General features: G+C 37.5%; 1 protein-coding gene across 4 annotated transcripts in view; it reads left to right on the plus strand.

The window, feature by feature from the left end:
- LOC149549509 (protein DOUBLE-STRAND BREAK FORMATION) overlaps positions 1-27,221 on the plus strand; it is a 128,366-nt gene that overhangs the window by 17,561 nt on the left and 83,584 nt on the right. For all 4 annotated transcript variants that reach the window (XM_089794923.1, XM_089794922.1, XM_089794924.1 and 1 more), the window contains one exon: positions 3,921-4,062. In XM_089794923.1, the coding sequence (XP_089651049.1) occupies positions 3,921-4,062 (142 nt within the window). The remainder of the gene's footprint in view (positions 1-3,920; positions 4,063-27,221) is intronic.

The following is a 27,221-nucleotide window of genomic DNA, read 5'->3' on the forward strand; positions in this document are numbered from 1 at the left end:
CTTGGGCCAAAACGGCGAACTTGGGTTACTAAGATAAATACCAAGAACACAATCATAAACTCCTCCCAGTTCTCCTCCAAAGTGTCAACGCCAAGGTAGGGGTGTGTAGTGTTTGAAGAGTAGATTAAACAAGCTTTACTCCCACACCATAGCAGGAATATCATGCTGCCAAACTCTGTGATGATAGACTCAAAATATGTAGATATGAGCAGGCTCCACAACTAATATGAAACGTCCAATTATGCAGGAACAACCAACACTGAAAGACCATAGATTTTGTTAGCCCCTTTTAGGAGCTGATTTCTTATTAAATTTGGATTTGAAAAACTTGTTTGCAATGGTCTCATTTTCAAAATTTTAGGGTGGGAAGTTGTTGTCAGAAACCCTAAATAGCAAAGAAGAATATTTATCCTTATTTTATTTTTGAACCTCTTATTTTAGGGTTTTATTTTGATGAAGGGTGATCTTATTAAAGCATTTTAACCTAAGCTTTTCATGTCTTTTATCCCTTCACCATGAGAATTAATTAAATCAGACCCTTTGAAATTACAAAATTTCGATGGTTGTTTGCATATGGTGGACCCTTGCTATAGATTGTTTTATAACCATTCGATTTGGGTTGAATCCATGATGATCGCTTTGTTGCTATTGGGAGGTGTGAGACTTTTAATCACTGCAAAAAAGTGATGTTCCAACACATGTCCAGTGAGGCCATCAACATGTTGCAGCCAAAGATTATTGTGGGCCATCGGATCTCGATTAGATCAAGGATTATCGTGTTATTGCTGTGAGAAGATGTGCAAACTTTACTTATAGTGACATAGCGACGGTAAGACACATGTATGCGGTGGGGCCTTGGGAGCTGATAGACTTTAGAAAGAAGACGTCATCAAAGATTAACAGGTGTGGGAGTTTGCTATGATCAAAACTAAGGGTAACCATTGTTTTAAAGATTTGTTTAAGCCATTGATTGGGTTGAAAATCAAGAAGTATCGCTTTGTTGCTATGGGAAAGTGCTCAGTTTTAAACAAAGCGACAATGTGACAGCACGACACATGTCCTCGGTGGGGCACATCCTATAGTGGAGGTGCTGTTTCTCACATTGTTGATCTTGCCCAGATCAACAGTTGTCCTTGCCCAGATCAACAGTTGTCCTATTGTCACTATGAAAAGAGACACGATGTTTATGCAATGCGAAAATGCGACTGGACGCCATGTGTCGTGGTGGGCCATGAAAGGAAAGGTAGATATGATTTCCCCTAGCCGTCAGATCAAAAGCCTATCAATGGTCATCACAACGTCACTATGGAAAATACTTGGTTTTTAACCAATGCGACTATGTGACTTAATGCCATGTGTTGTTGGTGGGCTAGTTATCATGTAAATCATCGTAAGAAAAGGGTTTGATCTAAGCCATTCGATGCAAAATAGATCTATGGACATTGCTTTGTTGCTATTGAAACCTGCAGGGTTTTTAACCATAGCGACAAAGCGACATCACACCACGTGTCCCTAGTTTCCAGCAGGTACAACAAGGACTTAAATGGGATAGAGTGTACTCCAGTTGGCAATTTACGATTGGTTTGACTACCACATCAGCTTACATAATGATATTTCAGCAATGAAATTCAATTGCGGCCGTCAAATATGTTGTGAATCAATGATATATTTTCAAAATCGCTCGCAAAGTATACATACCCATTCCCTGCAACACATTAATGGTGAATTAAGTTTCCTCGTGTGGGTATAATCCAAAAATATAATGCATGCTTAACTTTTATTTTGCAAAAGAATGATTGAACGCCAGAGCAGAGTGAAAGAAGTAGAGAATTCAGTGCTAAGGAGATTGTGAATTGCTGCAACGAGGGAATATCAAGAGTATTTCAGTAAGCCAAAGAAGTGTCAGTGGTCCACTAACCTCATATAAGAAACAAAATTGATACCTTCCACTGACCTCATAGAAGAAACAAAATTGTTACCTTCTATTTTTGAACATAGCTCATTCAGTTAGCTCAGTAGATATTGGTAAGTAGGAGATAATTTCCACAGCAAGCCAAATTGTGATATGGGGAAGTCCTAGTGCTTCACCCCTGTGAGCATCACCTAGATCCAACGAGTGCCAAGTGTTCCATTTATTCTCATGAGAGATGGATTCATGTTGAATCACTACTCATGAAACATGGGTCAATGAGTTTGACTCAAAATCACTCAGTAGATATTGCTAACTTGAAAAGATTGCACTCAATATCAACTTCGTTGATGCAAGAGCATCTTGGGTTGCACTTCTATCCTGCATGTTTTTAGTTTCTATCTTGCTGCTGAAATTGGGTTCTATTGAAGCTGTATTTTCTGGTTTCTGGGTGCCTGTTGCAGACCGTGTAACTAATTTCCATAATGAATGAAAAGCTGTGCACTTCAGGGATTGAAGAGGGACTAGACTACTATCTGTGTTCCAAAGCGCAAGTTTAACTCCTTATAGTTTGGGAGTTATGACAATTCTCCCTGAACATCGATTTCTGGCAGTTTTGCGCAACAATTTTTTGTGCTCAACTTTCAGAATGGATGCACACTTTTCCTTGATGAATCTGACTTTGTGCACTTAAGGGGTTGTAGAGGACCTAAATATCTATCCACAGTTCAAAGCGCAAGTTGTAACTCAATCGAAGCTAGGAGATATCGCAATTTTGCTCGGACATTGATTTTAGAATAGTTAATTGCTGATGTAGGCCGACTTGTGTATTTAATTTTGGTTTATTTTCATTTAATATTTGCTAAGAGCCGACTTGTGGCCTCTCCATGTTCTAGAATGATCTGTAAGCCGTTTTGGCAAGTATAAATAGAGTGTTTAGGCTTAGAGCTAGGACAGTTTTTGGGAGTTAAGAGTTTTAGGAAGAGGATTGTAGAGCAGAATTGGAAAGTGCGAATTTGCTGTTGGATCTTTGAATGTGAGTGTATTTGTATTTGGCCATAACCCAGAAGGCCTTATAGCTGGGCATGTATGAAGATATTTTGATGAATCAATAAAAGTATTTCACTCTTCTTCCTCCTTTGGTTGCTATTCTTTGCATTTGCTTCCGTTGTGTTAACTCTTGCAGGGTGGTTCGGAGAACTAGGTGTACCATTGGCCCTAGTTCTTCATCCTTTGCCTACGTCATGCGTTGAGTGTGGTTAATGTTTGTGGACATTTTCAGTGTGGTAGCATATATGTCTATCTAGAAGTAAAAAATTGTCAAAATTTACTTGGTCAGGTGGGCTTGTTCAACTTTGTCTCAGTTTGCTAATGCCTTTTTTGAGTTTTTATGTCATCTATGTGGAATACACAAACCTTAGTAGATATTTATATGAACTTTTAAGGGCTGGTTAGGCACTGGACAGAATAGCCATCAGGATGGTCAAAATAATTTGCTTTGTTGGGAGAGCTTAGTTTTAAAATGATATAATTTTAATTTTATTTAAGACAATGAATGCATTAACATAATGATATCATTTTAAGGCTAAAGATCATTAGTGGGGATGTCATCCCTTTGTCATCTAGTGCACAATTTGTTTTACATCTCTTTTTTCATTTTTTTTGGGTAATTTGTATTTGCAATCGGTTACATTCTTTTTTTCCTGTATGCCTTATTAGGGCTCTAACACGAAGGCACCTTTGATTGTTTTGATCTTCAATATCGGAAGTTCCAGCTGCTTCAGAAAATTATATTACAACATTTGAAGTGTTATTCTTTGGTAGATAATTGCTTGTATTATTATCTTTGGCATAAAATTAGCATCATGTATAAGACAAATACGTGTTTGAATTGTTTTTTTTTTGACTTGCATCGTTATTCCTTGATTTCTTTACTAATTGGTTATACACTTATCCAATAATATAGCATATATATCCTAACATCATTGACACTTATGCTTGAATGTTTTAGGGCTTTGACAAAGCACTCCTATATTTGGGGTCTTTTAATAATTCAAATCAAATGCCAGAGGAACTTTGTACACGCAGAGAAAAAGTCGATGCAATCAGAGATATAAGAGATCTTGCTCAGAACATGCTGTCGGCAGATAGTGGTATGCCATATATAAATTTGCATTCCTTGACATTCCATTTCTTAAGAAGTCAATGAATTAAAATGAACCTGTTTATTAAGGCCTTTGCATTATTTAATTTTTGAGTAGAGTTTTACGTGTCTATGCAAATATTTGTGTGTATATTGAAATTAATACAATCACATGTCATGCTATACTTGCAAGTCATTGTACTGGTAAACGTACAAATCAGAAATGGGTGTCAAACTTTCCTTTCTCTAGTTCTAACTGCCAATCCAAGCTAATTCTAAATCTGTCATCGAGAAAGTCCTTTCTGAAAATTGAACTTCATTAATGTGGGGTGGTGCAGGGTGTTGTCCATGGATGTTATAATTTATTAAAGATGACTCTGCATTAGGAAACTTTCCTTGCTCAAGTTTTCTTTGATATTTTTGATCACAAGTTAGTGGGATTTATAGCTTATTCATTATATTTAAAATGTATGTGAGCTGTCTAACATACCTTTTTTATATTTGGCACCTCCAGATGAATTATTTGGTGGTTTTCAGTTCTGTCGCTTTATAAATTATTACATGCTGCCTTTCTGATATGTAAATAGACAGATACCATCTGAATTGTTAACATGCAGGACAGTATAATTTGAGCACTTCATAACATAATGGATACATATCATATGAAAGCTTTTGGGGTTATCTCTTATTCATTAGATTTAAAATCTATGTGAGCTACCCAACACTTTTTTAAAAATATTTGGTACCTCCCAAGGAATTGTCTCGCAGTTTGCAGTTCTGTCGTTGCATCATGTACTGCCTTCCTTATACATAAAGAGACATATTGTTCTATCTGAATTGTTAAAATGCAACAGTATAATTTGAATACTCCACAACAGGACAGATACATAACACATGAACACTTTGGAATTAAGAATGGCAACATTAAAATTCGTTATAGATTCCTGCATAGCGAGATCTGGACATATAAATTTTTTATCAATCCAATTCAGACATATCTTCCTTCATTTATCAAAAAATGATAATGTCTCCAACATTCTGTAAGGAGAAATCAATGTCAGTTTGACTTATTTGTTGTGAGATAAATTGAGCTTTCAAGCTAGGTGTGACATGGGTAACAACTGAGTCCGAATGAGGATTGGTGGTTATGATTTTCTATTTAGATGCAAAAAAGTGTGTTTTCAGTGTACCGTGCAACATCTATATTGCGCTTAATTCAATATACTGATATCAATATGATATACTGTACCAATATCATGCTTTCGGAAGACCATGTTTCGAGTCTCATTCCGAAACTCTACTAGGCATCACCAATCTGCTACCAACTCACATACACATAAACGAGCATACATTATGTTGAATTTTCTGGATCTGCTGCAAATGTAATGGCATTGCCTGTGTTGAGGTATATGTTTTCCATATGCAACATCCTTTTTTTATATTGAACATAGGTCATGAATAGAAAAAAGAGACATGTCTATTCAATAATCAAACAATTATTTTATATAAACTTAACTATTGTTATGTATATATATATATATGAATATAAATATATTTCTCTCATATAATAAGTCTATATCTCACATAATATTATATCTTATATATAATTACGTTTATAGTCATATAGTTATCCGACTGAAGCTACCAAACATTAACACATTAGTTATCAAGAATGCAATAATTGATATAATATTATGTTAGACTGCACTTTCCACACAATTGCATCTATTGCTTATGTTGATGATGTAAATAACACCAGACTAGTTATGTCTAAAAGGTAACTTACAATGTAAGATACCAACACCATGCAATTTCCCTATACAATGATAAAAACTAGCATATTCTCATTGATGTGTGTGTCATCCATTTTTCTAGAACTCCGTGCATTCATTCCTCCAATATTTGGTATCAAAGCAAGGATGTCCTACAAAATGTATGCTGATTCTAAGTCAGGAAGCTCTAGGATAAGTTATGCTAAACCAATGTGATGGGGAAGAATCCTTAAGAAGAAAAAGGGAAAAAGGAGAAACGGATCTCCTGTTCCCTGTTAGATTCATCATCAGATCTGTTAAGCCTTGTGGGAAAGGATATGTTTTTTGTCATAATTGCGTAGATGATCTGACTGAAAGGGAAGAAAAATGATTGCCTTTGAGTGTAATGTCCCCATTTTAGCAGTTGACCAAGTGTGTGTGCGTTAGCCTTGTTCTACATGGTCCCGAGGGCTAACAAAGGGTTTAATGGGATCCTGGAGTGTTTTGGCCTAGTCATTTCTAGTTTGGGCCAAAATGAAGTTGATTTACACAGTTTCAGGCATACTTACTATTTTTAGTAAGTCTGTAGGACACAGTGCAGGTCAATTTTGGTGATTGGATTTGATACTCCTCGGTGAGAGCTTTCCGATGAGCTATCACTCGCATTATTCAGAGTGCGATTGCTAATACATTTTAATGCCTGAAGTTTTATTAAAGTAACGTCTAATTTAATTGGTAAAATATTAAAGTGTTACTTTAATATTTATTTTATGGGGATGTGTACCCAAGGGAGACATAAAGGGTATTTTAATATATGTTTTATACATTACACATCTTTTATCCCACATTGCCCATATGAGTTGAGCGGACCCTTGGAAATAGAATAAAAGGAAGCATTTGTGGCTTCATTAGACAGGTTGAATATGAGAAGAAATTGGTGTGTGAGTTGCAGCTCCGTTCTTAGCATTTGAGGACGTTTATCCTCTCTTGTAACATTCTAGACGTCATTCCCTTGGGGTTTGGCCTTTGGAATCCTTTGTTATCGGCTTCATTATCAGGCAGTTTAGTTGCATTTCCAGCTATAGGCAGATTTGGTATTTTGCTCATATCTTCTTCACTACTTGTCCGACGCTTATGCCGCTTTGAGGGAATGATATTATGAAGGTAGTGGACTGATTGAAGGAAAAAGTACTGTAGTAGCACTGTTCATGCAGCACTATTCACGCGACACTATTCACGCGGCACTATTCACGCGGCACTGTAGCAGCAAGTTCAAAAGCATGGGCTGGAGTATTATGTCAATAATGCTGAAGTAATTAGTGAGTTGATAAATCTGCCATGTATTTGGTTTTATGAATTTTGAAAAATAATATTTTATTGGCAGCAGTTCATTTCCACTTTGCATATTATTGTAGTTTCTTTCTTGTTTATGTTGTATGATACCAATTCCATGCACAAAACACAACAAACAAATAAACGTTTGATTTTCGGAGTTATAAGGGGTTTAAAACATTAAACGGAGAAATAAGAGGTTGAATGCAAACTGTTCGACATAATTCCTTTCAGCAATTTGGTTTAGTTTTTTGGGACATTTAGGGGTGCCCATTGCAGTGGTATCAGAACTATAAGTCCTGCCATTCTGTGGAGGTCTTATAGGGAATTTGGAACAGCCGGATAGAGGGAAAAGTGTTTGACGAAATGTTAAAACACTAAAATCAGAAATAAAAAAAAAAACAACACAGGCTAAGCATTTATGTTTGAGCATGCGACAGGGGCCTTATAATTTCCGTGATACCAGAGCAAGACAAAATAGGATTTCAGACTTGCAAAGCAAACAGTCTAGTACATCCGTGCAGGTGGACATTGAATCCAGCTATACAGACATAGAGGAGATAGTCTTTGATCAGGACAACAATATGGGTGATCGAGATGACAGGAATACAGGATTAGGCAGAGGCGGGAGTGCCGGTCTAGATCAGGGGGAGGTAATGTTCAGACAGTTACTGGATACATTAGAGCAGGGGCAGTGTATGCAGCAGGAGTAGAATAGGCGAATGGACATGATGTTGCAGCTCATGGCTAGACAAAGGGGTGTCAATATTAATCCAGGTGATGCCAACAAGAGAAATAATAACAATGAGGGAAACAATAACAATGGGGGAAACAATAACCATGGAGGCCAAGGCAACAACAATGGTCCTGAGAATAACATTAATGGTAATAATGGACACGGCAACAATGAGAATGAGGCTGATAACTTTAGACACGTTGCACGCCCAGTGCGGACTGCGAGCTTGAGACCTCTTCTATCCACCTTCCCACCCAGAGATCCGGTTCAACCAGTAAACGAACCGTAGATTACTGAGTTACAGGATCAGTTTAGGAGGGATTGGGAGGCTAGTTGACCGGAGTTTCAGGCGGATATTTCCCTCAGAGATTATATGGACTTGAGGATGAGACACATGCCTAGAGCAAGAGGGAGGAATCAAAACTTTGAGCTGAGAAAGAAAATTGGAAAACCTTCTTTACCTTATTATGATGCTTCAGGGAAGATGACTGCATGAGCTTGGGTGCAGAAGGTAGATACATACTTGCAGCTAAATCCTATCCCTGAGGAGGAGGCTATCAAATATGCGGCTATGCACTTGGATGGCGTTGCACATGAATGGTGGCATCATGGCATGGTGACTTGGGGACATAATCAGATTACATCCTATGAGGAATTCACCAAAACATTGATTGAGAGATTTGACACTAGGGATCTTGAGTTACATTTCAAGGAGCTAGCACAGTTAAAACAGTTAGGTTCTGTGGATGCTTACATTGCCGAGTTTCAGCACTTGTCTGTACTTGTTACTGATATCTCTCCTAGGAGATTGGTGGTGTTATTTTGTGATGGTCTTGCTGATCCATTACGAGGTTGGGTGAAGGGACATGATCCACTCACCTTAGCTGAAGCAACTAAAAAGGCACGAGATTTAGCCGCTTCGATATACAAAGGAAAAAACCATTCAACAAATTCTTCCTACTGCAAGGACAAAGACAAAAAACCATTTCAGAAAGAGTATAGCAAACCCAAAAAGGATCAAAAGGACTAGACAATGAAACCTTGAATGAACTTCGAAAGAAAAAGCTGTGCTTCCATTGTAGAGAGCCTTGGAACTTATCTCATAAATGTTCTCTCAAGGCTAAGGCAAATCAAATGGAGTATTTTTCAGCAGAAGAGTCAGAATCAGAGGGGGAGGATTAGCACTCCGATTCAGATGAGGGTAACACTATAGAGGAGAGCAGCATTCCTAAGGATGATAGATCGTTGGCACGCTTGATAGGGGCCCAAAAGGCAATCACATTTAAGGTCAGGGGTACCATCCATGGGCAGAAAGTGATATCTCTTATTGACACTGGCGCTACACATAACTTCATAGATGCACAGTTGGTAGCTAGGAGAGGGTTACAGACAGAGGAGCATGATGGGTTTAGAGTCATGGTGGCTAACGGTGATAAATTATTATGCACTCGAAAGATATCTAATCTTCGCATCAGGTTTGGAGATGGCTATGAGTTGGAGGATGAGTTCTATGTTGTGGACATGGGAGATTATGATGTCATCCTCGGCATGACATGGATGGCTTCACTAGTTGAGTTCAGACTCAACCTAGCGAAATTGGAGATGAGATTCCAGCATGAGGGCAGAACTTGGTACTTAGAGGACTTTCAGATGGAGGTTGCAGAGTAGTGTCCTTGAGGAGAATGCAGAGACTTTTTCGTCATGATGACATAGAGTGGGCGGCAGAGTGCTACATTATGCCAACTTCGCCAGAGCCACAAGAAAAGAGTCATCCACCAGATATCCAGAAGATACTTGATAGACACGCTAAAGTATTTAGCGATATTCCTCATGGGGTTCCTCCTGACAGAGGGATGGAGCATGTTATTGAGCTCAAGGAGGGAGCCAAACCAGTTATGATTACTCCCTATCATAATCCTAAGAAACACAAGGATGAGATAGAGAAGGCGATTAAGGATTTGTTGGAGATGGGGCATATCAGGCCCAATAAGAGCCCTTTTGCTTCAGCAGTAGTATTGGTAAAGAAGAAGGATGGCATGATGTGCATGTGCATTGATTACAGGGCACTGAATAAGAAAACAATTAAAAACAGGTATCCCATTCCTAGGATTGATGAGCTGATTGATGAGTTGCATGGGCATGCTTCTTCACCAAAATTGATTTGTGATCCGGATACCATCAGATCAGGATGAGAGCAAAGGACATTGAGAAAACAGCCTTCCGATATCACTATGGTCACTTTGAGTTCATGGTTATGCCATTTGGTCTAACCAATGCACCCGCTACATTTCAGAGTTGTATGAACCAGGTATTCAGGAAGCAGCTGAGGAGATTTGTCTTGATCTTCTTTGATGACATCTTGGTCTTCAGTAAGACCTGGGAGGAGCACTTACATCATCTGGAGGAGGTGTTATCTATTCTGGAGAGAGAGTCATTGTATGTTAAGGAATCTAAATGTGAGTTTGGCATGACTGAGCTCCTTTACCTTGGGCATATCATTAGTGCAGATGGCATTCGGGTTGATCCCGAAAATATTAGAGCTATTGTAGAGTGGCCTACTCCCACAAACCTTACACAGCTTAAGGGATTCTTTGGTTTATGTGGTTTTTATAGGAGGTTTGTTAAGGGATTCTCACAGATTGCTACACCCTTGACAGATCTTACCAGGAAAGGAGCCTTCGTGTGGACAGGGGCAGCACAGAGGTGTTTTGAGCATTTCAAGCAGGTAATGTCTTCATGTCCAGTTCTAGCTCTACCGGATTTCACGAAACCTTTTGAGCTTCATTGTGATGCATCAGGTGATGGGATTGGAGCAGTATTGATGCAGGAGAAGCATCCCATTGCATTCGAGAGTAGGAAGCTCAGGGGAGTTGAGAAGAGTTATTCTGTCTATGACCGAGAGATGTTGGCCATAATGCATCCATTGGCCAAATTTTGATCATATTTGGTAGGTGGACGTTTTGTGATCAAGACTGATCACAACAGTATTAAATACTTCATGAGCCAGCGTGATCTTAATGACCGGCAACAAAAATGGGTGACTAAATTGCAGGCTTATGACTTTGACATAGAATTTGTCAAAGGTAAGAAAAATGTGGTGGCTGATGCCTTATCTCGGAGACCTCACTTATGTGCTCTGGCAGAGATTTCAGGAGATTGGAGAGATCGGATTATAGCAGAATATGTCGGAGATGCTTGGGCTTCTGGATTGATTTTAGTTACCATACAGGATGATCGCTATGAGGTGATAGATGGATTGATCAGAGTTCAGGATAGGGTTTATTTGATTTCGTCATCACATTTGAGAGAGGCGATACTGAAGGCATTTCATAATGCACCCACAGCTGGACATCCGGGGGTCTTCAAGACCTACAGGCAGATCCGAGAGCGGTTTTCATGGAAAGGGCTCAAGGATGATGTTCAGAGGTATGTCAGGGAGTGTGTGGTTTGTCAACAGAATAAGGGAGAGCACACATTTCCTACAGGTTTATTACAGCCCTTGCCCATTCCTGATAGGAAATGGGAAAGTATTTCGATGGACTTCATCACTGGTTTACCACGAGTGCAGGGAAGGGATTGCATCTATGTGGTGGTGGACTGCTTGACGAAGTTTTCTCACTTCTTTGCTATTCCGTCCACTTACACAGCAACACAGGTGGCAGATCTTTTCTTTAGAGAGATATTCAGGTTATATGGGCTGTCCAGATTCATTGTCAGTGATCGGGATAGTAAGTTTATGAGTGTTTTTTGGCAAGAGTTGTTTAGGTTGTGTGGTACAGATCTTACACCTAGCACTAGTTATCATCCGCAAACAGATGGGCAAACAGAGATTGTGAATAAATGGGTGGAAGGATATTTGAGGAACCATGTAACTGCACAACAAAAGGCTTGGATCAGATGGTTGCATATGGGAGAGTATTGTTATAACACCACTTATCATATGTCCATCAAGATGACTCCTTTCATGGCACTCTATGGTTATGAAGCACCTAGCTTCATGGATTTAGTTTTGGGGGACAGTAGAGTGCCCGAAGCCAAAAACTTATTGCAGGATAGTCAGGACATCTTGAAAGTGCTTAAAGAGAATATACAACAAGCCCAGAATCAACAGAAATTGTATGCTGATCAGCACCGAATAGAGCATAACTTCAAGGTAGGGGATATGGTTTACTTGAGGCTACAACCATATAGACAGTCATCGCTCAAGAAGAGTAGAGTTGAAAAGTTGAAACCTAGATTTTATGGTCCCTACAGGTTGATTCGCAAAGTGGGCAAAGTTGCATATGAGCTTGAGCTTCCAGAGGGCAATCGAGTGCACAATGTGTTTCATGTGTCTAGGCTTAAGAAAGCCATTTGTCAGAGTGTAGTACCTTCTGCAGATTTACCCCCTTTGGATGAGGAGGGGAAGCTTGAGTTAGTACCCGAGGCTATTTTGGACACCAGAGAGAGGAAGCTTAGAAACAGGATAGTGAAGGAGTATTTGGTCAGATGGAAAGACCTGCTGGAGGAAGATTCTACATGGGAGAGTGAGCAGGTTATTCAGTAGGCTGGACTGAGATTGCTTGAGGACAAGCAATTTCAAGGGGGGCGGACTGTAATGTCCCCATTTTAGCAGTTGACCAAGTGTGTGTGCATTAGCCTTGTTCTACATGGTCTCGAGGGCTAACGAAGGGTTTAATGGGATCCTGGAGTGTTTTGGCCTAGTCATTTCCAATTTGGGCCAAAACGAAGTTGATTACTCAGTTTCAGGCATACTTACTATTTTTAGTAAGTTTGCAGGACATAGTGCAGGTCAATTTTGGTGATTGGATTTGATGCTTCTCGGTGAGAGCTTTCCGATGAGCTATCACTCGCATTATTCAGAGTCCGATTGCTAATACATTTTAATGGTTGAAGTTTTATTAAAGTAACGTCTAATTTAATTGGTAAAATATTAAAGTGTTACTTTAATATTTATTTTATGGGGATGTGTACCCAAGGGAGACATAAGGGGTATTTTAATATATGTTTTATATATTACACATCTTTTATCCCACATTGCCATATGAGTTGAGCGGACCCTTGGAAATAGAATAAAAGGAAGCATTTGTGGCCTCATTAGACAGGTTGAATATAAGAAGAAATTGGTGTGTGAGTTGCAGCTCCGTTCTTGGCATTTGAGGACGTTTATCCTCTCTTGTAACATTCTAGATGTCATTACCTTGGGGTTTGGCCTTTGAAATTTTTTGTTATTAGCTTCATTATCAGGCAGTTTAGTTGCATTTCCAGCTATAGGCAGATTTGGTATTTTGCTCATATCTTCTTCACTACTTGTTCGACGCTTATGCCGCTTTGAGGGAATGATATTACGAAGGTAGTGGGCTGATTGAAGGACAAAGTACTGTAGCAGCACTGTTCATGCGGCACTATTCACGCAGCACTATTCACACGACACTATTCACGCGGCACTATTCACGCGGCACTGTAGCAGCAAGTTCGAAAGCATGGGCTAGAGTATTATGTCAATAATGCTGAAGTAATTAGTGAGTTGATAAATCTGCCATGTATTTGGTTTTATGAATTCTGAAAATAACATTTTATTGGCAGCAGTTCATTTCCACTTTGCATATTATTGTAGTTTCTTTCTTGTTTATGTTGTATGATACCAATTCCATGCACAAAACACAACAAACAAATAAACGTTTGATTTCCGGAGTTATAAGGGGTTTAAAACATTAAATGGAAAAATAAGAGGTTGAATGCAAACTGTTTGACATAATTCCTTTCAGCAATTTGGTTTAGTTTTTTGGGACATTCAGGGGTGCCCATTGCATTGAGACCAACCGAGGGTGAAGGTAAAGTTTGAATGCTGATTCAATCCAAAAACTCTATACAGAATTTAGTAACAGTCTGAATCAGTGCAGAAATGCTAATAGCATGTGGAAGATGAAACATGGTTAGAACAGAACTAAATACAGATAGTAAGTCTTTGAATCAAACTATATTATTTGGGTCAGTGTTTTTAAACAAACTATATTTTTTTGGGTATTGAGATTTTTTAAAATTATTTACAATTTTTTTTTTGATGTAAAAATATTTTACTATTATATTTCTAAAAGATCTTGTGCTAGTCTACACATTTTTTTCAAGTTATGAAAGTTTTGTCATGTAAACAGTGGGTTGCGTTGTCATGGTCAATATTCAAAATCTCTTTTTGCTTGAAGCCTAAAAATCAGTAGGTCGAAGCATTAATGTATGGACCGATAAAACACATATTGTAAAGAAACTCGATATCTCTTGCTCTAGCCATGCTGACCAATTGATGTTTTTTGTGTTTTTGAAAGTTTTTTGATTATTTTATGTTTTTGGAATATATGCTTTTTTATGCTTTTCCAGAATTGGATATAAGACAAAGCATAGAAATAGTAAATTACAAATTCACTCTTCTATATTTTATTATGCAAACATATGCAAGGGTATGCAAATATATGCATTGTACACATTCATTTATCCAAATACAAGCACCTGGTATTTTGCAGTGCTGATCCAAGATTGGCTTAGAATGGGCATGAATTGGTCTCTCATGTAAACAAAGGCCTTCCAATAGCTACCCGAGGCCTTTGATTGGAATCGCAGCCTTGTGGAGACCAAATACTGCCACTAAATGCTGAATGCAGGCCCTTCCTTAACCTCCCTGTTTCCAATATATACGATACTGCTGTCTAGATCTCTAAATGCTGCCCGGCTGAATCGCTAAATTCTCACGTGGCTGCTCAAACCAGGTGCAATTGTCTCCAATTGTTCAGAATTTTAAGATGCTTCTATATCAAACACTTTAAGGAAAAACTAGCATTTGAATCAATGCAAATTTACAATCATTCATTGTAGCATAGATAGAGCACAATTCATTGGTATAAACGGTCACTAAGTCAAAGTGCAAAGGCTGGAAGAATTACAAAATTCTTTCAGCTTTGGAATTCACCAAGTCCTTAGATACACAAAATAACAATTCCATAGGATGGGGGCAACCCCTAGCACGCACGGTAGACGGATAGGCTTGAAGTCATGGGTCAACCCCATGGTCTCGGGTTCGATTCCGCCTTCGGGTTTAACCGGTGAGAGTGGCTTGCGTGCTGTTACTCTCACCCATGGGGGACTAGTCTTGCCCTAAGCTCGCATCGGTCGCTGGTCATTGCTGGGCTTAGGTCGCGGGGATACCCCATGATTCAAAAATAAAATAAAATTCCATAGGATGATTGATTCATCTCTAGAAGTTTTCTTTATAATTGATGAAGCAGAGAAAGATTCTCCCTTACACCAAATCGCTAATGGCTTCATTCCCAAACTTTTCACTTAAATGACTTTGCTTTTGGTCGCGTATTCAAACTTTTGAATATAATAACTCGATGCATGTTTTATAAATTAAACTTGACTTAGGGTTATAAGGCAATTAATTAAGTAAAACTTAATTAATAACTTTTCATTATATTCGAACCACAAGAATTGTCAAGTGTTCATCTTGATGCAGGTAATTGCTTGGCCAAAAGCATCTCCCAAATGGATTGCTAAAAATGGAAACTAGCCAAAGTGACTTCCTATAAATCAACTCCAATATAGCCTCAAAATCAACTCCAACTTCCCCTCTTCATCTAGGGATGGCAAAATAGGAGATGAGAAAACATGACTGCCAATGCCTTCTTGAGGCATGATACATGGAACACATTATGCTATCTACTGTCCACTGGAAATTCAAGCTCACAAGCCACCTCACCGACTCGCCTTGTAACATAGAAAGATCCATAAAAATGTGGCTTGAGCTTCACCCTTTTGGATAGATGATTGCCTGTAAGGCTGCAACATCAGATATACCATATCAACCTGGAAAGAGCGAGCAACCCCCTTGCTGGTTAGCATATTGCTTCTGCGGATTCTAAGCCCTCTGAATATTGTCTTCTAGAGTCCTCATGATGTCTTGACTATCTTGCAGTAAATCACCTCCTATTGTTACTAAACAACAAATCCATGAAACTCGGAGATTCATATCCATACAAGACTCTAAAAGTAGTCATCTTAATCAAAGAACCAAAAGTCGGAATCATTTCGGAATCGGCAAGGCCTACTCGAATCGGGAATTGCCTATGAATCGGCAAGGTGAAAAAAGCCTTGAAATTCAAAGATTTTAAAATTGGTGATTTTTGGCGATTTTTTACCAACTGGCTGATTTTTGGGGCCAATTTTGTCAATTTCTGGTGATTTTTGACAAAAATTGCTGATTCAGGCACAAAAGTCGGCGAGCTGATTCACTGACTCACCATGAATTGCATGTCTTAAGTCAGATTGCAAAATCGCGTGAATCACCTAAATTGTGGCGATTCACATTACTCTGATCTTAATAGACATATGGTGAGTGGTATTATAGCAATACTTACATAAATATATTTAATTCACCCAGGCTCATTGGTGTGCTGACACATAGTTTTGAAGATAGCCTTCCACCCACTTATTAACAATCTCAGTTTGACCATTACTCTGCGGTTGGTAACTAGTGCTTAGAGTCAATTCCATCCCACACAACCTGAACAAACTCCTGCTGAAAAGGGGACATCACAAGAAGGAATCATTAAATTGTAATATTAACGTAGGAATCATAAGAAGGAATCATTAAATTGTAATATTTATGATATTTGAAAGAGTCTTTTGCTGAGTAATTAGCATTTTTAGTCAAGGGTTTATTATCTAGGTTTCTTGTTTAGGGGCCGATAGTTAGTTGACAGTTGCCAACGGTGGGTAATTGACCCTCTATACATACATTGAACTTGCCTTTGGGTGTGTGGTGGCTATCAGATATTATGTTATGGTGTGGTCGTAATCCTGTCTTTGAGATATATTGTAATGATTTGAAAGCAATGATTAAATAGTTCTGAGTTCTCTCAAATACATTATGTATACTAATTGTTATGTTTACATGTATCCTATTCTATTTTGAACATTGACCTTGCAAGGCAAACATTTGGCACTGTTGCCTAAATGAATATGGGAATGACAACAAGGTATCATGTGGTGAGATTAATATAATGGGCCAACCAGTGAGTGAAGTCACCAGTAAACATGTTTTGCTGCCTTTATTAGAGTTTTACTTGTATCTTAAAAGAATTGATGACTATCAAGAAATCAAGAATGACTCTAAAATCAAGCCCCATGGAAGCCACTGATATAACTACTGTGCTTTCTGGTCAGTTTGATCGAAGAGTGAATTTTGTTTGAGCGTGGATAATGAAGGAAAGCAATTCTTGAAAATGGTAAGAGGAGCCCAATAAAGACATGGTCATATGAAGATCAAACTGTAGATATAACTTGACTATGGAGTCATGAAGGAAAGACATACAAAGTGATCAAATTGCTATAAGATAATGATGCAAGAGCATCTTGGGTTGTCTTGCTATCTTGCTCATCTTTGTGCATCCTGTCAGTTATTGGCAAGTTGTAGTTGTTGCCGAGTTCGAGTATTGGCCAAGAACAGTGATTGCCGAGTGCAATAGTGACCGAGTTTCGTGTGGTGGCCGATTTCTTGTTCTGGCCGAGTCCTATAGTTGTCGAGTTTCTTCATGTGCCGAGTGAGCTCGATGGTTTGCTAATGCTTGGTTTCCTTCTTTGACTGAGTTTGTCTATGATTGGATGCTAGTATGAGCCGATTGGTTTATTTAATTTGAGTCATGAATTTAATGTAAGGATTGTACATTGGGATGCGTGCAAACTGTTACGAGGTAGACCTTCTCTTATGTAAAGATCTAGAATTTTCTAAAAGCCGTTTTTGGCAAATATAAGTAGCGAGTCTAGTATAAGTTTAGAAGTAACATGATATAGAAGATCAAGTAGGAGAATCGTACAGTTAGCAAGTGAGAGTGTGGATATTTGATCGTAGCTATACCATGTTGGATGCATTTTGATGTATATCTAATCTTGTATTGGCCCTAACCTAGAAGTCCTTAGAGCCGTGCATGTTTTCTGATACTATGATGAATCAATAAAGATATCATTGTTTCTTCTCTCCTTGGTGTTGGTCTTTGTTATTTGCTTCCATTGTGTTTACTTTGAAAGGTGTTTGGATAGTTAGGTGTGCCTTTCGCCTTGATTCTCTAACCATCCCTACGTCAGGTTGTATCAGAGCTTGAGGTTCGTCCTTGAGGAGATTGGATTTTGTAGAACCCTGATTAGTTTTGGTTGTAGGGTGGTAGATCTGTAGATTTGACTTATAACTAGCAGAGGGTTATGATCTTGCTGGAAATTGTTCATTAAAATGGTTCGAGATAGAGGAAATGCTGATAATGCCATATTGGACATGTTGAGACAGATTGCAGCCAGATTAGATGCCGCAGAGACATCCCAGAAGAGAGGAGCGCATCTTGATGATGTGAGTGACGATGAAGCAGTGACACCATATCCTAATCTAGAATTTGAGGAAGATCAAGATGAGGAAAGACTGTTGAGATTGTTGTCTAGGGCACATTCAAGGTCTGCTGTGGAAGTTCTTTATGATGGAAAGTTGGATACCATTGTTGTGTTGGATTGGATCTCTAATATGGAAAAGTTCTTTGAGTTTGAAAGCAATCCTGATAATAGGAAGGTGAAGATTGCAGTCACTAGGCTGAAAGGTCATGCCTCACGGTGGTGGGAGCATTTGCAAATTGATAGACAAAGAAGAGGAAAAGAAAAGATGAGAACTTGGTTGAAAATGGTGAAAAAGGTGAAGAAGTTCCTCCCTGTTGATTACCAAGTTAGCTTGTTGAGTAAGATGCAAAATTTGAGACAAAAGGACATAACTGTGAAGGAGTACATTGAGGAGTTCTATAGATTAGACATAAGATTTGGACTTGATGATGAGGTTGAGAAAGTTGCAAGGTACCTGAATGGCTTGAGATCTGAAATTCAAGATGAAATAAGTTTTGTGAAATCGGATAGCGTGGAAGAAGCATATCAATATGCCTTGAAAGTTGGGGAGATCTTGACAAAGAAGCATGAACAAAGATAGAGAGTTAGAGGTGATAGATTTCATAGAGGCAGAGGTAGATCTTATGGAGAAAGTGGTAGATTTGACAATATAGTACAAGATAAAGGCAAATCTAAATGGAAAAGTGATGAGAAAGGCAATACCGAGTGGAAAGGTGATAGTTTTTACCAAGGAAGAGATAATTCTTACCAAGGTAGTTATGGAAGATGAGGATTTAGTGGTAACTGCTTTAAATTTGGTGAGGAAGGACATTGAGCCTTTGAATGTAAACATTTTGGAAGGAGGAATGAAGATAATAATGGCCGAAATACTATGATTCAAGGAGATCGCGAGGGTTCACCAAGAGGACCTGAGCTTGGAGAAAACCTGATGGTAAGGAGAACTTTGTGTAGTGAAAGAGTTAATGAAGAACTTGTCCTAAGGAGAAGTCTTTTCAAAACCAGATATAAGATGATAGGAAAATGTTGCAAAGAGATCGTTGATAGTGGTAGTTCAGCAAATTTGGCATCAGAGGAGCTGGTTACAAAGTTGCAGTTACAGAGGTTGAGACACCCTAAACCCTATAATGTTTCGTGGATCAAGGATGAGCATAAATTGTTGGTAAGTGAGCAATGTGTTTTGAAATTCAATATTAGAAACTACTTTGATGAAGTTCTGTGTGATATTATGCCTATGGATTGTTGTCATATTTCGTTGGCTAGACTTTAGTAGTATGATAGACATGCTGTGCATGATGGTAGATTGAATCAATATAATCTTTGGGTGAACAGAGTGTAGAAAACATTGTTTCCTTTGATTGAAGTTGTAGATGAGGTAAATTGAACTACTATTTGAGTTTGTATGGTTAATGGGAAACAATTTGAGAAGGAGATGAAGAAGAACCAAGTTTGCTTTGCTGTAATCCCAAGAGAGCCAAGTTGTAATTGTAATGGCCGAATGATAGACAATAGTAATGGTTGAGTGACAACAAATAGTAATGGTTGAGCAACAAAAGACAGTAGAGGCCAAGTAACAACAAAAGCTAATAGTGTTGGCCGAGTACCAACTGAAATTGAAAACTTGGTGAATGAGTACAAGGAGATTGTTGTAGAAGATATCCTTGATGGTTTATCGCCTGTAAGAAGTATAAGCCATTGTATGGATCTGATTCTTGGAGCTAGTTTGCTGAATAAAGCACCATATAGATTAACACCTACAGAGAATAAAAGACTTGTTAGAGAAAGGTTTGATTAGATAAATGTAACGACCACTTTTTCTGGGCCTTAGTTATCAACTAACATCTCAATGAAGTACAATACTAATTAACATTCATGAGCATGAGAAGGGAGTTACAACAATTATATTCATGTGAGGGTTACAATTACAAATAGTTTAACTGGATTATCTTAACTAACAATTGAGGCATCATCATATAAATTAAAAAGAGGATTAAATTTTCCATACCCTAAATCCCATATCGGAATCTGAATAGGGCAGCATTTGAAAACCCAGGTTAGTCCATATATGCTGCTTATGAACAAATAGCTATACCACTTTGTCAAAATGACAAATACCATCCAATACCACCATATCATTTAGGGCATCAAATACCATTGTATCATTTAGGGCATCAAATACCACTATATCAATTACAACATCAAATACCACTATATCATTTAGGGCATCAAATACCACTGTATCATCCCTTCTCTTTTCGTTGCTACTATGTCAATAACATACAATTAGAAGATACGCTCAGCTTCATTATTCACATAAAGAAAGAATGAAATAACAATCCATTAGATAACCTATCTCTTGCATATAGACATATTCCATGTTTAGTTGGAAGATCAACCGATCTAAGTGGTTGCCAATTACATTGACGAGAAAAGCTACTTTCATTAAAATGAACTAACTGAACCAATGATATAAATCAATCCATCATATCTTCTACTTGTATAAACATCATAAAGGTAAAATACCTGTTACAAACAAATGTTTGAATGCATAACTTATCTTTGTTTGGTGCATGTTTTGACATCTTGTGGAGAGGGGAAACATTGTCAGGGGCTTAACCTCCCAACCGCGGACCCTTAAAATATCCCCACATAATCTCATTTGAGAAAATGCCTCCATACTCGGAATAGACATAGAACACCTTGTCCAGCTACTGAGCATCCTGGTACTTAATTCCACCACTTGACTTGACAACAGGGTACATATTGGACAAACATGAGCTTACTTGAAAGTTCTTTAAGTTTAAGTAAATAAATTATCATGATAGTTCTGATTTCTGCTCTTCCTTTTTGCAGGAATCCCCTTCACCTCTTCACCCCTTTTCATTGGCCATCTTGCTTGGGTGAGTCCTTGATATTTGATCATTAATGGAATTCTTCCATTAATAGTTCATTGCTGACACTTAGCTGATGCAAAGATGGTAATTCATTACTGGCGTAAGCCGTCTTTGTGACTCAAAGACCTCACTCTTGTTTAATTAGAAATTTGTATCATTAGAAGTAAAGGACAAGCTATTCAAAGATAAGAGGCACACATTGCAGATTTGATCTGATTTTGGCTGTAATGAACTGAACATTATTAATCGATTTGTGTCATAGATATACTTTGTTGAAGAACAATGATATATTCAAACCGATACTTGCATCGATTTTCTGATATATAAGATAAGAGTAGAGGTATCTACAGAACTTGATCAATGATAATATGACTCGGGTAGTCTTGACTGGCCGGCTCACAATGTTCCGATCAGTAGAAGGCCAAAACGAATGTCTGATACAGAGAACCTATACGACAACAATGCTCAGTTTCACATACAGTGATGGGAGCCGAGTGAAAAGAAAAAGCCGAACATAAAAGAGCTGGATGGAAAGAAAGAGCAGAATGGAACAGAGTTGATGCCATCCTTGGCAAAGAGAGAAGTCTTGAACTTAAGTTGCGGCCCAAGGTGGCAGTTTAAAAACAAGATCATTGGCCTCTTGGTTCACCGATTCAAAAAGATAAAATGGGTTGCCAAGTGTACTCAACGCCTCATATAAAGAGTTATAAATTTGAAATATTTAAAGAGCTCCTTTGAGAAGTTTATTAAAAACAAGATATCTTTATATATGTATATATGCATATATATATATTTTACAAAATGATGCCATCATGTTATTATTGTCCAAGATTGTATTTATTAAAATACGTATATTTGTATATGTGCGTAACTCAAAGGATTATGATTTATTCTAACCTTATATCCTCTCGATATATATGCATGTATATATATTTATAGATATGTTAATAGGTACGAACAATAGATATTATTTTAATAACTTGGTGGTATCATATATTTATATATATGTGTGTGTGTGTATATATAGGTGATGATAAAAGAAAAATGGAGATGACATCACCAACCAACAACGGTAATGGTTCTAAACATGAATTATGATAATGATAGCTATATATTTTTCTATATGTTTCATCAAGTAGTTTATGATATTGCTCAATGTACACTCTTGCTTGCCTAGTCATTTACCCTTAGCCACGGTGATTCAATTTTCATAGCTATTTGCTCAATGATCGTGGTGCCCCTCTGCCCAATTTATTTTTGACACTGCTTTCCACCTCTTTGACGTGCTCCCTAGAAGTAAATTCTCCATAATTAAATCATATTACCATAACAAGTTATTAATTATAAACAATCATAACATCTAACCACCTTTTCAATTCGCATGATTTCATGATAAATAACCAACTTTCCAAAATAGCTTAAAAATATCATCATAATTGTTAACTAGCATGCCAACTTCATATGAGATTATAATGATTAACCATCTTACCATTTCACATGATTGTAACTAATTTTACCTGTCAACAGACTTCACATGATACCTTAGCGGTTATATGAACATTTCAAATGGAGCCAAAAATTGCGATGTAACATACCCTCCCTGACCTTGTGATTCATCATCCTTGATGAATTTTCAAAATTTTACGAACACTATAAAGGAGCATTTAAAATTGGGATGTAACAAGAAAGCTTGAGTCCATGTGCCATACCTGCTGTATTGGCACCTAAAAAGAATGGAGAATGGAGAATGTGTACTGATTCCAGAGCTATTAACAAGATAACAGTTAAATATAGGTTTCCTATGCTGAGGATGGATGATGTAATGAATTGTTTGATTGGAGCAAAATATTTTACCAAGATTGATTTGAAGAGTGGTTAGAGTCAGAGAAAGTGATGAATGGAAGATGCTACATGGATTTCTCAATTTGAGTTGGATTCAGCTTAGGTTGTCACATTTTAATGATTCAAGAGAATCATTTCTTTCAACTCCGCTTGTCTGATGCATGAGCATCCAAGGTTGCCTTGCTATCTTGCTCATCTTTGTGCATTCTGTTATTTATTGCCGAGTTGCAGTTGTTGCCAAGTTCTAGTATTGGCCGAGCCCTATAGTTATTGAGTTCCTTCATGTGCCTAGTGAGCTTGCTGGGTTGCTGATGCTTGATTCCTTCTTTGACTGATTGAAGCTATGCTGATCCCTTGCATGGAACACCTGCCAGAATACATGGGACAAATCACCATGATGAAGTGGGATATAGACATGTAAAAAGTGCTACTGCTGAGCTTGAGAAATGCGAGTTCCAATGCACTTTAAGAATTCATAGGTGTATATTACGGATGGAAACTGACATGTGGTACAGTTGGCAATGAAGAGCAAACTGGAGATGAAGGCCACAGTTCACCTGCATAAGGGGTTTTTCTTTGTTTATTTTATGTTGTTTTTAGGGGGTTGAGTTTTTCATGGAGACCCCCTCTGACATTGAGAACTATATAAGGTAGACTGGTAAACATTTTTGGGGGTTAGAAGATAGAAGAAAGAAAGACATGATGGTTTTTCATCTATAATAACCCTATTTGGTTATGGCTAATTTAAACAACAACTTCTTACTACTAATTTATGGTTTTGAAATTTACTCAAACACTTGGCAGGCTTCCCGGATATCATTGAATATAAAGTTTCAAATCCAAGCTAGAGAAAGCAATTAGTGCTTACTATATCCTGATCAATTTGGTCATAAGAATTTCACATACATGAATGCCAGTTTTTGATATACGATTCTGCCCTATGCAATTAAATAATCTTTTTGGAATGACAAGGGTTTCACATGCAACTTCAGTATTCAATGAATTTTATTGGCCAATAACTAAGTTTGACAATATTTGCATAAATTAAATTCAATTTCAATAAAAATGGAACCTGGGTATTATTGGTGAGTCTTTTGCACAACCATATGAAGTTGTGGAATTTCCATAATAGAATGAGAATGCCAGTGTGAGAGGAAACTGCTTCCTTAAATGCTCAAGCTGCCAATAACTTCAATACAACGCTTGGGAAATGAATTGCACAAGCCAATAAACTGATTATTGTTCCCAATTTGTTGATCGCATACCATATACCAGTAATGCTAGGCCTTTCATTCACACTTGTAGCTAATATAAATGGCTCACGCTGGCTATTGGGTTTGTGATTTCAGAAACATCCTCTCCATTGCTTGGAGCCTCACATGGGCCCTGGTAATCAATCCACCCAAGTCTGCAACCTACAGACGTCCCTCAATCCCAGATTGATGGGAAATACAAATTGCAAGCCCAAACAAATGCAGGTCCAGTCATACGCAGACCCTCCAAATGAATCCACAGTTCTAAAATGCTTGTCGAATTTCTCAGGAACAAATTGCAGGACCAAACAATTATGCTGCCCAACCTCTTAATGAAAATTTATTTGATATTCAACTTATTGGCGCCTGGATACATAAACGCTGACCTCCAGATATGAATCGGTCTCCACTAGTGTTTCAATTCAAACCAAATTCAATACCACAACAAATTGATAAGAAATACCACAATAGTTTCCTCCTCAAGTCAGATAAGTCCACCAATTCCAATCTCCAAGGTACAGTAAGAAGCAATAGGAGAATTTGCAATTTGTTATACCTCAACAACAATTGCAACAATACTCAGAACAATTCTCCTTAGCCACAAAAAATGTAGTGGGAGATGTTGGCCAATTGTATACTTACAGCACAATTGCCAAGAACTTCTTAGAATCTCAGACTCAACCCTTATACTTTAGCAAGGGCCACAAAATATCCAAACTCAAAAAAAGCCACAAAGGCAACAAAAACAAATAAATTATCCAAGCATACCTTTTCCAATGAAATGAGCCCATATTTATAATCAAAAGTTTCCCAAAAGAACTCGTCTTCAGAAACTGTGAAAGTTTCCCAAATGAAATCAGCTCATGAACTTTCCAATACAAGTCTTTTAAACATTATCTCTTAATATCATTATAATAATAAAATATTATTATAATAATGCAATTTTAATAGTTAATTGACAAATATGAGCTCATGCAATCAATGACCATATCCATTGCAGGTGACAACTAACTACCAGAGCCACCCACTGTACTGCCAAAAATAACAATTGGCAAAAATATACTTACTAAAAATAGTAAGTCCACAAATGGGACCCTCAAATCATCCTATCAGCTCACGAAGGTCTCCATGATGAGGTAACTCCATCAATTGCACAGACTCGCTAGAAATGGGGTCATTACATGGTCTTTGTTAGTGTATGCCAAATGTTATCTTTTTGATGGTAATACTGGAATGAAAAACATTACTTTGTGAATGTTATCTCTAAAATTCTACACTGTTCTGATCTCTGCGGGTTTATGGCTTAATTGATTCTGATGTTGCTGTCATCTTCTAATAAAGTTTTGAACCACTAGGGACTTGAAGGACTTTGTTATCTTTTTGTTTCATTTATTGTTTTTGTAATCATCTTGTTATTGGCCTCTCATCTAAGAATGAGTTGAGCTGCCTTATGCGTTTTAGAGTTTAAAACATATTTGTATGTTTAGTTTAGGGATTCGTTAAACATCCAATGGGGTAGCTGTACCTCATATAAACCAAAAGGAAGGTAGTAAGTGAACCTGCCCAATTATTATGAACCTTTGTGTCTTTAAAAATAGGGGTATTAGAGTTATTTAGAAAATATTAATGTGAAGACAAATCTGTTCACTAACAATTGTATTCAGTAAGATTTCAGTTGGTAACTCTATTGAGGGAGAAGGCTTAAAAGAAATGGTAGATAGTTTTATATCAAATGTATTGATCATTCCAAAGAAAGCCTTTTATTCCAGATGGCATTAGGCTATTAGATCTCATAAAATTTGATTGTAAACCTAAAAGTTGTTCCCGAAGCTTTCACAACTTGTACCAAAGTTCCATAGGGAATGGGATGAATCAACACTTCAACATTTGGATGTGATTTAAACATTTGTAGAAGATTATGAGATTTGTGCAGAGAATTAGGTGGTGAAGCTATTTGTCAGGTCAGTAAAATACGATGTGAGGCAAGCTTATGAATCACTACCTACACAAAGTATTTCTTCTTGGAAAGAATTTGAACAATGGTTCTTTTATGAATTTTATGATGCAAGCAAGGAAGATAACATGTATTATGAATAGTATGAAGACCAAAGTTACAGCATGGAGAAAGATCCTAACATGTAATGCCCCGCTAGGGAACCCAAAAGAAATTAACCTAAAGTGTCACTAAGTTTACCAAACTCTTTTTCTTCGAAAGATTAAAACATTAAGAGATAATATAACGAAAGCAGTAACTCACATACATACAAAGTCATACATAAACATATTACATCTCTTAAGAGTTCCATGACGTTGAATCACATACATAAGTTTTATTAATACTAAAGTTGATACATAACAAAATCCACTTCATAGAATAACCACAAGTACAAATCCAATGAATAAATATTCAATTACATAAGATGCCACTTGGCATAACCAAAATGCATAATCATCCGCTGTGCAAGTCATAGGGTAGAAAAGCTCAAAGAATATACATTGTGAATAATATAATATCTCATAAAATCTCCAATAATCAAGTACAGTACATCAGAATATAACCATCAAACATAAACACAAGATTAGAATGAAAGGAACAACTGCACAAGTACATCTAGCAATGACATCCTACTGTTGGATCTCAATGGTATAAGAAACACTACCATTCGACCTCGTGGAACCTAAGTGGCCCACTCCCATTGGGCTGAGGAGAAAATCTCAAGTCCCATACAAATGTCAAGTCCAAAATTCACATCATAGAATAACCACAAGTACGAATCCAATGAAATAATATACAATTACATAAGATGCCACTTGCCATAACTAGAGTGCATAATAATCCACCGTACAAGCCACAGGGCAGGAAAAGCTTAAAGAATATACATCATTAAAAATATAATATCTCATAAAATCTCCAATAATCAAGCACGGTACATCAG

The sequence above is a fragment of the Cupressus sempervirens genome, chromosome 7 (genome assembly GCF_028749045.1).
Source record: "Cupressus sempervirens isolate cs-2001-9-10 chromosome 7, ASM2874904v1, whole genome shotgun sequence".
In the NCBI taxonomy this organism is placed as follows: Eukaryota; Viridiplantae; Streptophyta; class Pinopsida; order Cupressales; family Cupressaceae; genus Cupressus; species Cupressus sempervirens.